The sequence below is a fragment of the Anoplopoma fimbria genome, chromosome 17, assembly GCF_027596085.1.
Source record: "Anoplopoma fimbria isolate UVic2021 breed Golden Eagle Sablefish chromosome 17, Afim_UVic_2022, whole genome shotgun sequence".
Lineage (NCBI taxonomy): Eukaryota > Metazoa > Chordata > Actinopteri > Perciformes > Anoplopomatidae > Anoplopoma > Anoplopoma fimbria.
Genome location: NC_072465.1, coordinates 7,227,826 through 7,240,397, shown reverse-complemented (window position 1 = coordinate 7,240,397; position 12,572 = coordinate 7,227,826). Strand labels below are relative to the sequence as shown.

At 41.8% G+C, this 12,572-nt stretch overlaps 1 protein-coding gene across 1 annotated transcript; it reads left to right on the top strand.

The window, feature by feature from the left end:
* Positions 1-320: 320 nt before the first annotated feature.
* Positions 321-12,311, top strand: lrrn1 (leucine rich repeat neuronal 1). The gene is made up of 2 exons (XM_054617327.1): positions 321-429; positions 9,614-12,311. The coding sequence occupies exon 2, from the start codon at positions 9,776-9,778 to the stop codon at positions 11,927-11,929; it is 2,154 nt and encodes a 717-aa protein (XP_054473302.1). The 5' UTR covers positions 321-429; positions 9,614-9,775; the 3' UTR covers positions 11,930-12,311.
* Positions 12,312-12,572: the final 261 nt, after the last annotated feature.

Genomic DNA, 12,572 nt, shown 5'->3' with positions numbered 1-12,572 from the left:
GGGAATCAGCTGACTGGTCTGGACAGCGCCAGGTGTTTTTTATCATATTTTTGAGGCAGCCAGGCAGGCAGGCAGGCAAGGCAGGCAGCCAGGCAGGCAGGCAAGGCAGGCAGGCAGACGGCGGCACAGCGGAGGAATATCGGGGGCGACAAAACCGGTGGTTGTAGGGTTGCAGCAGGTTGGAGATCTCCGCTCAGGACCGCACCATGCCTCTCTCCGAGGCGCCTTGCGACTGATCGGATACGCGGCTGACAAATCGCTGCAACCAGCCGCCAGCTGACCCCCCCCCCAACTAGGAGACAGGAATATGTGCTCTTGTTCTGATTGATAACGCCGTTCATTCGGCACAATAACATTGATCTTATTTATCGCGTAAATCTGGATAAAGGACCTGCGCGCTTTGGAACATCGGACCGGAATGCCAACAAGGTGAGAGACCCATCAGGAAATAACATTTACTGTTATTTTCTTTATAAGCTGCATTTTTTTTGGGGGGGGGGTTGGATGAAATATGTCATCATGTAAACACTCAATCATACTGTTGTTTTCACGTGTAAAACATTCCATACTTTATGAATATGTTTCCATTCATAACATGTTTCCCTGCGAGGGCGATGCGATCAGTTAGGATACATTTAGGATGCAGACACACTCAAGGGCATGATCTCTTTCTTTTTTTTTTCTTTCTTTTTGGTTTGATCACTTGGGGGGGGGGCTTAAAATCTGTTCTGAATCCACAGTAAGAACATTTCACCTTTTTGATCAAAATGCATCAAACCGTTCCAATGCGTCAAAAACGGTGTTCCACACGGAAACAAACTTTGATCTCGTTGCGGTATACTTGGCGCGCCGGCGGGAGCTGCGTGCGCGACGTCTTGTAAAATGTGTGATTTGCATATTAATGTTAAAAATGTTGCCGGCAGATGTCTCGATTCCTCCGTCCCCACGGGCAAAAAAAAAAAAAAAAAAAAAAAAAGTCGCTGAGTCTTGAGACAGACACTAGGCCCTTCTGTGGGAGATGCCGCGGTGAGAATGGGGTTGCATTGGCAGGGGGTCTATTGTGGCTCACCGACGCTGCAGCTGTTGCGCTTTTGTGATGGGAGACTGCTGACTGGCATCACTCAACTTCAGGCAGAAGGGGACACACTGTGGAAAGGTTAGGATGATAAAGGGATTGGTTCTTAATGTGAGTTGTTGTTTTTTTTTTTGCTTGCCCTGCTCAGTGTCTGCCCACAGGACTACTATTTATTACCTATTTCAACAACAAAAGTGCTGAGAGTCCTCTTTCCTCTGTGGACCTCTGGGTCAAATAAAATGCCCCACAATGTAATAAACAGGAAAAAGAAAAACAGCTTTTAGTCTCATTGTGTGCAGTTGTTTCACTCATATTAAGACTTTCTTGAGGTTTTTCAGCCAAATCCCAGATATGTCTCATTGGATCAAAAGCTGTTTGATTCTGGGCAAACTTCATCTTGGTTGGTGCTGCACTGCTGTCTTCTTACAGAGCACATTTCTAAGCGAGCAGGAGACTTAATCACTCTTATAAACTGAAAGAGCAAGAAATCGCAGAGATCCTGCCTCAAATGGACAAAGTAGTCCACACACACACACACACACACACACGCGCCATACTGCATACTGAGGCACACACTCAAGATGTCTATTTTCTTTTGAACTTGATCAAGACGATTAAGTGTGACAATAGGGCGTGTGTGTTGCAGGCAGGTGTCTGTATGTGTGTGTGTGTGTGGGGGGTTGTTAGGAGACAGCAGGGCTCATTGGAGGAGGGGGGGAGGGTAAAGGGCTTCACCCCCACCACCACCACCAACATTTAGGTCCCGAGGGTATAAGGCACGGCGTGGAGGGGGCGGGTGGGTTATTGAGCTCAGGCCTCACACCATTATTCCTAGAAGAAGGGCTGAGGCATTAACCCTTTGTCCTCTGTGGACTTCCAGACAGACACAGCTCAGCTTAGCTCAGCCTGCTGTTATGAAATTTTTAGCCGGATTAGATATTTCAGAGACATACCTGTGCCGCACCTTTTGGCTCTGGGGAACGTGTGTGTGTGTGTGTGTGTGTGTGTGTGTGTGTGTGTGTGTGTGTGTGTGTGTGTGTGTGTTGTGTGTGTGTGTAAAGCAGGAGCCCCTGTGTGTGTGTGTGTGTAAAGCAGGAGCCCCTCGTCCTTAACACCCTGTTAGGTGACGGGAAAGAAGTAGTGGATCAGGCCCAGCCGCCTGCATCACAACACTGAAGGAAATTTACGTCACGTACAAGACATTGAAATGCAATAAATAGTGGAAAATCAGCAAGTCAGGTAACAAGCAAATTCTACAGGTACATGGGTAGTTTGAACCTGAAAGGCTAGCAAGGCTAACCTAGTTAAGGTAGGATGGAGGCTGCATTTATGGAAAGCCAAATCTGGTCTGACTGCACCATAAGAGGACGAGGCTGGAGATCCATTTGACCATTTATTGTTGCTGGTTTGTGGTCATTTCTGGTGGTTCAATCCCCAACTCCTCCTGCACGCAAGTGTCCTCGAACAAGAACAGGACCCTGAAGTGCTCCCCTAATGTTGTCCCCAGAACTTAGATTGTTTTATTCTAAATGCACAGAGCTTTATTTGTAAAAAATAGCTTTTCTTTACCCGTTACCATTTATTCTGGCTCAGTTCAACCCTTGTTTCAGGCAGAAAAAAACTCATTTTATGGCCTCGCCATTCAAAGTTAATGGCCTAATCATGAAATTTATGATGAATAACTTAAATGTTGTTGTTGTGTTATTTTTTTAAAGATCTTTAATGAGCGGTAGCAGCTTGCACTCCTATGTTTCAAATACATTCCACTGCAGTTTAATGTTCTCACCATAAAACCTTACTAACGGTTGTTCCAGTAAAGGGTTGTGGTATTTTTCCGATGATTGGTAAAGGTGAACTAGTTTGAGAGGTGCGGCAGCCAAGCAGCTGTTAAATCATTACCATGAATGTTGCCGATGACCAAGTGGCCCAGTTTCTGCAACCAGGAGAGTGTTGGAGTTTGATTTAATCATAATAGACTATCACTATCGATTATCTAAATGTTTGAATATAACTAAATGTTTGAAACTTGGCATCTGCATACTGAAATGGGTGTGAATATAGAGTGATTTGCATGGTATAAGATATAACCTGTTTTATTTAGTAAAAGACTAAGCTGTTGAAAATCACACACACGTCAGCATGTTTGTGTTACAACATGCAGGGAAGAGTAGAGCTGGGTGAACACACTGAACACAGACACACACACACTACAGCTCTCCAAATTTACGACATGCAGGAAAAAGACAAGGCCTAACAAAACTTCAGCCTATGAGAATGACTACTTGCAATACAAAGTTCAGCCTATATGAAATGACAACATGCAAGAGAATAATAGGCATTAGGAAAGTTCAAGTTTTGGTTAGGGACTTTCCAAACCAATTAAAAAAAGATAGATAGCTTGCACAGACAACTGGATGATAAGATAGCTCAGGGCATCTGATCAGAGAAAACTGGGAAGGACATACAGAGTTAAAAAATAGAATAGAAAAAAAGAGCTGTGACGCTATATACGTAAGATCATGAAGGACAAAGCAATTCAGTTCGCCTCCAGAGAGCCAACTCGGGTTTATTTCTTTGCTTAAGGAATAAACTCTATTGCATCGAACTCTGTCCGTCTGTTTCCAGTGTTTTCTTCAAACTTTCTTCAAAGCTTCATCAACTGGCCCAGTCCGAACTTCTGTTACCCGACAAGAGACTTGATGTGAATCATCGAATGTTAAACCAGCCAACACGCAAACCTCACATTTACTCTTACTTACACAAGAAAGAGAGAGAGCGTTAGAAACAGGTGTGAGTAAGACCGAAAGGATCCTGACAACCCATTTTGGGCACATTGAAGTCCTGTTTTCCGGCTGTAATACGAGCGTTTCTCTATTCATTCTGGTGTTCAGATGGAGACGAATAAAGAAATAAGAGACACAGTTGAGTTTCACTTCATATATTAGGTGTGTCTTGACTTCATTTAACCTTCTTGTCACAGCAGCAGTCTGTTCTCCGTACTCCCCCTCGTTGAGCTGTTGTCACTCAGGTTCTGTCATCTAATTCAGGAGTGTTTTTATTACCTCCATTTGGTTCAATTTGTGACAAGATGTGTTTAGAGGCTCCCCGGGGTTGTTTATCTCACTTGCTCTACCTGTGATTTGCTTTCCCTCATTTATGTTTTTATCTTTCCGTTTTTTTGTTTTTTTTAAATCTGTGTGCAGACGAGTATACTAAAGCTCGAAGGCAAACCAACCATGGGCCAGCAGGGTTATACGCGAGGGAGCCCTAATGCAAGATTCTTGTTATCCAGTTGAAATCACATTTTCATTTTCTCATGTCACTCTCAGTTCTTATCGCGTTCAAGGAAGTATTTCCTTGACTATGAGCCTGAGTGTCCTCAGACTGATATAGAGAGGATTTTTTTTTCTTTCTTGGACTTGGACTTACAATCAGATTTGTTAAGATGGAGACTTAAAGGCACATCTACCATCCCTCACATATCAATCTGGGTTATTTAAACTTTCATACATAGAAGAAAATCATGACTTTTCTCTCATTAGTACTCGTCACAGACATGTTTTCTACGCTTCAGAAGAAAACTGTTTGTTCAACCCCACTCCTTCTGGTAAAGATTCATATTCTGAGCACTCGGGTAACCATTATTACACACTGGTACATCGGCAGGTTATTACTTTATAAATAAAATTAGTCTGGTGTCCTGGCAAGTAATGAGAAAATGGTTGATACTGTATCACCAACCTGTTTTGATATTTTTAGGTCATGCCTTGATGGAACGACAATTAACAAGCTGGGTCACTATAAATGACAGTTTCTCAAGTGGACACGACACAAATCAGACATGTGATGAAAGTGGGAAGTTACATGGCTGCCATGTTTATTCAGGGCTGAAATGACGGCCTACTGTCCGTGATCACTGTAGTTACTAGCAATGCTGGCCAAATAGTTAACCAAAACAACCCCAAAAAGGCATAGACAATGCTGTTTTAGTGCTGTTGCTTTGGGATAAAAAAGATTAAAAATCTACTATCTTGAATCCAAATTTTTACAACTTTATTTCAGGAAAAAAAAGGTCTCCTGACAGTATTGTGTATGTAGCAGATGCAGCCATTAAACACACTGCCATTATACAATAGCTATGGTTGATAGAGGGTGATTTCTCAGTAGGCAATAGTTCACAATTAAAAGTGACCCTGTAGATATAAAAGAGTGTAGTATGCATCAACACACTCGTCTGTACTTAGTTTGTCGTCTGCAGTGTTTTTGTGTCACCACCACCGACAGCAGCCAGTGTGATACTTCACAAAGGATACATTTATTCACCAATGGATTTTCAATGGGAACATGATGGAGCTGTTGGTGGTTATTTCAAGTATCCCATTCACAGGTTCAAAGGTGACCGTGGTGACAACCTCTGGGTTGTTTCCTGTTTCCTGCCTTTGGTGTTGCGTTGAGTGTTTTTCCACCTGCTGTGGGTTTTAAGCTCTCCCGTGGCTCTGGGACTCCAATCACAATGGACCTGTGAAGCCTGTGTCAGGATGTCCCAGACAGCTTTTAGTTGTTGTTAAAAAAATCAACCGGTATCAACAGGTTGTTGACACAGGTTCTGTCAGTCTTTTAAGTGCTCATAGTTACATCAGAACAGTATTCTTTTTTAATTTTTTATTTCAGCTAACCTATTTTTTCCCTTTGAAAAGTGTGTCATAGTTTATGTGTTCAGTATTAAATGGGGTTTAGAAACTTCTTAATCTTACACTGCATTAAGGGGAGCACAGACAAAGCTGTTAACATTTACCGAATGGGGAGAATCTAAGATTAACCCCATTTGTGGTAAATAGTGGGCTGCAGGAATGAGCCCTAAAACCCGGAAATGAGTTGGCACTTTTGCACTTCCATATCACTCGTCTCTAAGTCAATGGGTTTTTGGTTAGATGCCCGAATTGAGGTTTGTGATTAACACAAGCTTAAGAGATTTAAATGTTTTGATCTACAATATAAAATATGTCAGTAAATACCCCTCTGATGAATTATGAAGCTTTTATGTGTCACAGAAAAGGCTAACCTTTTAGAGAACCTAAATGATACGTCATCACTAGAACACCAGTCTGCTTTTATCTTAGTGGTTATGGGACCGTGGGGACCGTGGTGCAGTTTTTTATTGCCTAACAATAGATTTGCATTGACTCTTCAAAATTCATAAAAGTGGTGTTCATTTGTGAAGATTATCTTGCTGAACAAAACGTATCATGAACATGTGTTTGCCACAGAGATTGTTTTCTGCAATGATCCAAAACCCAATGTAAATATCCTATTGGCTTTTTGTTAAGAGAACCAGTGTGATGCTTACTTCCAGGTTTGGCCTACAAAAGTCGTCGTCCCCAAAGCACTCAATTGATGAGGAAGATTGTGAGAGCAGAAAATTGTGTATTTATATACCTGGCTTACAACCTTAATGCATTATATATCTTTAAGCAAACTAAACCAACAATGTAAGAATGAGTCCAAAGGTGCTCAATTGCATTTATTTACAGTTTTAATATTTTCAATTAAAACAATCATTTAGTTATGGTATATTGATTACATTCAGTTAATTATTGAGTCCTGAATCTGCCTTTCTTTTTTTACTTCAGTCAGCTAAAAAAAAAATGTAAATTAATCTTGTGCAATCTAATGCGTGGTGTTTTTGAAAGATGTACCAATTTTTCATTTTTTTGTTCTATTTTTATTTTAATTCTCATTTTGAGAAAACAATGCCGGGAACTTTCTTTGTGGGTTATTTTAATGGGATGACTGTGGTGTACTGACAGAACAGACCACAGAAAACTTTTTGTCAATGCTGTCACGAAATAAAATTATTTTATATGATATGATTTAGTCATTTCTAAAATGACAGACAAGCAGGTGAGGAATTATTTTCATTTTGAGATTACCAATGAATTAACACTCCATCTCTATGCTGTTTGTGTCTCAGATTGCACAGATATGTTGCTTTTAATTAAAGTGCTAAGTGACCTGTTTCTCTCCTGTGGGTTTGAATCCAGTACAACGCCTCAAGCTAATCTCCACTTCAGTATCTCCATCCACTAATCCTGACTGGCACAGCGATCGTCACAATATACAGTGCTTTAGCTTAAAGAAAAGATACTGTGCTATCCCTGTTTCACGCATGCTCCGCCCTGTCCCATAGGGAATCCCCAGTATAGGAGGAGCAGAAACATCTTCCCGTCTCCCTGGTGCTGTTGCCATGCAGTTTGCATTCAGATGAATTAGTCAGCTCTCTTGTTTGAAAGCCTCTTAAGTGCTATCTGCTTAAGCTGGTGTTGACCATAAAGCTGTGTGGTGGGGAGGGCCACGGTACTGCGGTGCTGCCGTATGGCTCTGCACAGGGTGGGGTGCTTCCTTAAGTAAATAGACCAAAATTAGTATTGTGATCTGTTGTTGTAGGATATTGCGAGGGCACATGGTTGTTAAAGAAGTGCTGGCAACCTAATCCAGTTAATAAACAATGGTAAGGGTAAAACTGTTGCATGGAAACAGTATGTCTATATACAGTATTTACATGTGAACAGAATTATTGAGTTACTGAGAGACATATCTCATGTAAATGAGATAACAGGCATATGAAAGGCATGATTTACTACAAATCCCCCCAGCAAGACTGAGAATGAGGCACTGTAAGGGGGGTTTGGGCACAGTGATGCTTCGAGCTAAATGCTAATGTCAGCATGCTAAAATGCTTATATTTACAATGCCAACATGCTGTTTAGCGGGTATAATGTTTATGTTTACCATGTTCACCATCTTAGTTAAGCATGTTAGCTTGCCAACCTTAGTAAACTAAACACAAAGTACAGCTTAGGCTGATGGCATTTTTTTTTGTTTTTTAGATATTGGTCATAAACCAAAGTTGACAAGTTAAGGTTTTGAACTACTGATGAAAAAGTTAAAGGATTGCCAAATATATTAGAATTCGTCCTGTGGGGAATATGAATGTCTGTAGCAAAATTAATAGGAATCCATCAAGTGCTTGGTGAGAGATTTCAATGTAGAGTTAGATGAAAAGTCAGGAGGCTTCATTGTGTGGGGACCAGAATGTCTGTGAAACATCGATGTAAAGAGTAAAAGCTGCACACTGACTCCAAACCACACAATAATTTAAATGTCTCAATCCCAGACAAATCTTCATGAAATAAAAATGTTTAAAGATGGTCACAGGCACTATGATGGCAGGTGTGGTTAACTGTCCAACCCAATAAATATCTCAAAATAATTAGAAATTCAAGTACACAAAGAAAACCCTCTCAAAAACACATCAATCCCAAAATACGGGAGTGCGAATATAAAAATAGTTGTAAGTTATATGAAAGGAAACATTACAATAGCAAGCAATGTTGAAAAACAAAATTCCATGGCAAACCATTCAATACTTGTTGAGATATCTCAGTCTGGACCAAAGTGGTGGACTGACAGACCTACATTAACATCCCTGGTATAAAAAAATATATGACTGTAATGACTGTATTTATAGACAGTTAGAGTTTTAGAGTGTAGCAGTGGCATTTAGTACAATATGGTTATTGTTTGCTAGAATTAATGCTTTATCTTCCTAGTCACTGGAGCAAGTGTGACAAACAGATGCCCACTAACCTCTCAGGAGCTTGCATTTGATGAACCAAGTGACTATTCAGACCAGAGTCCTCTAGTTCTCCTGAAATCCTGTTTTGAAGTCACAAGTATTAGAGTTAAAGAATGCTACTCAAAGTTTTGACAATTTTCCTTCTGTAACCAATCATCCCAGAAAAAATGTCAGGCCTGCTGAAAACTTCTTTTTCATGTTTGCCCTAAATTCAGATGCTGAAGACGTTGCATTAAAAATGAAGACGTGCAACTTTTTTTTGCTTTCTCTGAGGCATGGCACATACAAATATCTCATAGTGTTTAATGATGTTCGGAGAAGCTAATGATCAAGTCCTTATGGGCCTGTTGGATAGATGAAAGCCCTCAATGGAATCTGATCTGTTTCCAAGTCGTTCAGAGCGGTGTTTTTTGCAGGCATTGTAATGAGCTGAACTTGCATTTTCTCAAAACTGTTGATGCTGCACATAACTCAGTCTCCCAAGAATAGTGGAGAAACAATTGTTGTTCTTAGTCAGTTTGTTGTCTTACGTAATTGCTTCATTTACAAGTAACATGAAAGATGATGTTTTAATCCAGTAATTGTTACATACAAATATACTAAGAGTCTATACTCATGCTAGCTGCTCTGTAAGGCTATACTTAGACAAAGTAGTGCTTTGAGCTAAATGGTAACATCAACATGCGTACATATTCACAATAACAGTGGTAACATGCTGATGTTAGTCAAGTATTTGTTCATAAACCAAAGTATTAGACAGATTAGCATTTTGACATGATGGTGGTGCTTAATTCCATGGCAATACATTCAATAGTTGCTGAGATATTTCATTCAAACCACATATGTAAGCCTCAAGCTTTTTTTCTGTATAATGACATCTATGTTTTATCTTTCTTTTCTAGATTACTCTGGGGCTCCAAGATCTTGAGGTAAAATTCTTCCCTCTGCTTCATCCTCCTACTGGACTTCACTGGACTGAAAGACCTAATCAGCAGAAGTCTGGTTGATGACTGTAACGCACTCTGTCCCAAATTCATCTGACCCTCCTCCCGTCCTACCCCAGCATGGCTAGACGGAGGTTAGACTGCTTACTTCAAGGCCAGGTGTTTGCTGGCCTGATGCTGGTATCGATAGGACTATGCTTCGTCCAGAGCAATGAGTGCCCCCAGCTGTGTGTATGCGAGATCCGGCCCTGGTTTACCCCCCAGTCCACCTACAGAGAGGCCATCACTGTGGACTGCAATGACCTTCGCTTAACACGTATCCCAGGAAACCTCTCCAGTGACACTCAGGTTCTCCTCCTACAAAGCAACTACATTGCCAGGACCATGGATGAGCTGGAGCAGCTCTTTAACCTGACTGAGCTGGACTTGTCCCAGAACAACTTCAGTAGCATTCGAGATGTTGGCCTTTCAAATATGTCCCAGCTCACCACGCTTCATCTGGAGGAGAACCAGATTACGGAAATGCCAGATTACTGTTTGCAGGACCTCAGCAACCTGCAGGAGCTCTACATCAACCACAATCAGATCAACACAATCTCTGCCAATGCCTTCTCTGGGCTCCACAACCTGCTCAGGCTTCACCTCAACTCCAACAAAATAAAGACCATCAGCAGCCAGTGGTTCGAACCCACGCCCAACCTAGAGATCCTCATGATTGGGGAGAACCCTGTTGTTGGAATAATGGACTTTAATTTCAAGCCACTGGGCAATCTCAGAAGTCTGGTTTTGGCTGGGATGGATTTGACAGACGTCCCTGGAAATGCCTTTGTGGGACTTGACAATCTTGAGAGCCTATCTTTCTATGACAATAAGCTGGTCCAAGTTCCCCAGAGAGCCCTCCAGAAACTACCTAACCTCAAGTTCTTGGATTTGAACAAAAACCCAGTGCACAAGATTCAGGAAGGAGATTTCAAGAACATGCTGAGACTGAAGGAGCTGGGTATAAACAACATGGGAGAGCTGGTTTCTATTGACCGATACGCACTGGACAATCTTCCTGAGCTCACAAAGCTGGAGGCTACAAACAATCCCAAGTTCTCTTTCATTAACCGTCAGGCTTTTCGTGATGTCCCAGCCTTGGAGAGTCTAATGCTGAACAACAACGCCCTGAATGCCCTTTATCAGTCCACGGTGGACTCTCTCCCCAACTTGCGTGAGATCAGCATCCACAGCAATCCTCTGCGCTGTGACTGCGTCATTCAGTGGATGAGCTCCAACAAAACCACCGTCCGTTTCATGGAGCCTCTGTCCATGTTTTGTGCCATGCCAGCAGAAGTAAGGGGTTTGCATGTGCGGGAGGTGCTGCAGAATAATTTAGCAAACCCGTGCCTGCCCCTGATCTCCCACGATACTTTCCCAAGCCACCTCAACCTTGACATCGGCATGACCTTGGACTTGGACTGCCGAGCCATGTCCCAGCCTGAGCCTGAAATCTACTGGGTGACACCAATGGGGAACAAGGTAATGATAGACACCCTATCTGACAAGTACAGCCTCAGCAATGAAGGGACTTTGCGAATTTCTCGTATCCAAGTAGAAGACTCTGGCAGATACACCTGTGTGGCTCAAAATTCAGAGGGAGCTGACACAAGGGTGACAGCTGTACGGGTGAACGGCACTCTGTTAGACAGCACTCAGCTAATGAAGATCTACGTCAAACAAACAGAATCTCACTCCATTCTTGTCTCCTGGAAAATAAATTCCAATGTAATGACCTCTAACCTTAAATGGTCATCCGCCACCATGAAAATAGACAACCCACATATTACTTACACTGCCAGGGTACCCGTTGATGTCCATGAGTACAACCTTACGCATTTACAACCAGCAACAGAGTACGAGGTGTGCCTCAGCGTCTCCAACATCCACCAACAGACACAGAAGTCGTGCGTGAATGTGACGACGAAGCAGGCGACCTTCGCCGTGGAAATATCTGACCAAGGGACCAACACGGCTCTCGCAGCAGTCATGGGAACGATGTTTGCAATCATCAGTCTGGCCTCTCTGGGAGTGTACATTGCCAAGAGGTGGAAGAGGAAAAACTATCACCATTCTCTGAAAAAGTACATGCAGAAAACCTCGTCAATACCGCTAAACGAGTTGTACCCTCCTCTTATCAACTTGTGGGAGGCAGACAGTGAGAAGGAGAAAGAGGGCTCATCCGAGACCAAACCCAGTCAGGTGGACACCACACGCAGCTATTACATGTGGTGAGAGCTACTACCCAGTGGGAGATACAGAGACATGTTTCTTTCAGGAGCACAAATATACATACTTGCTTCTTTATGTAATTGAACTCAGTCTTCCATGTTTCCTGTTTGTTTTTCTTCGGTTCGCTGAGACTTGCTCTTTAAGGCATTTGACGAACCAAGATTTTCAGATCTTTAGTTTAGCATATTGCCTTTTTTACCTCTCGCTCATTTTGACACACAATATGGCATCTGTTTAGCTCCCTGGACTCAGTAGTCACCGTGCTTTATTTTTTGTACTTGTTTTAATGAACACAGCATGAGCATTGTCACGGATTCAGTCTACGCAAGCAACGGAAAAGCTGAAATCCAACCTGTTTTTGACATGTTTCTATGGCAGAACTGTTAGAGACTGCCCTTTTCTTTCTCTTGTAAAACAGTTTCACTGTTGACTGTTGTGCACTGAAATATATATACTAATTTGTCTATCAACTCAAATATAAGCTGACAAAGTACGTTTAGACTTGATATACTGTCTATTGAATAATGTTAGCAATTCCTCTGTAATGTTGTATCAGCTATGACTTAATTTACTTTTTGTACATTAAATGATTATAATAACATAATAAGTATGTTTGATTTAGACTTTAAGTTTGCAGATCAGCTAC

Bases quoted from the DNA above. Each gene is read 5' to 3' on its own strand.
- lrrn1 (XM_054617327.1), top strand. From the start codon at position 9,776: ATGGCTAGACGGAGGTTAGACTGCTTACTTCAAGGCCAGGTGTTTGCT.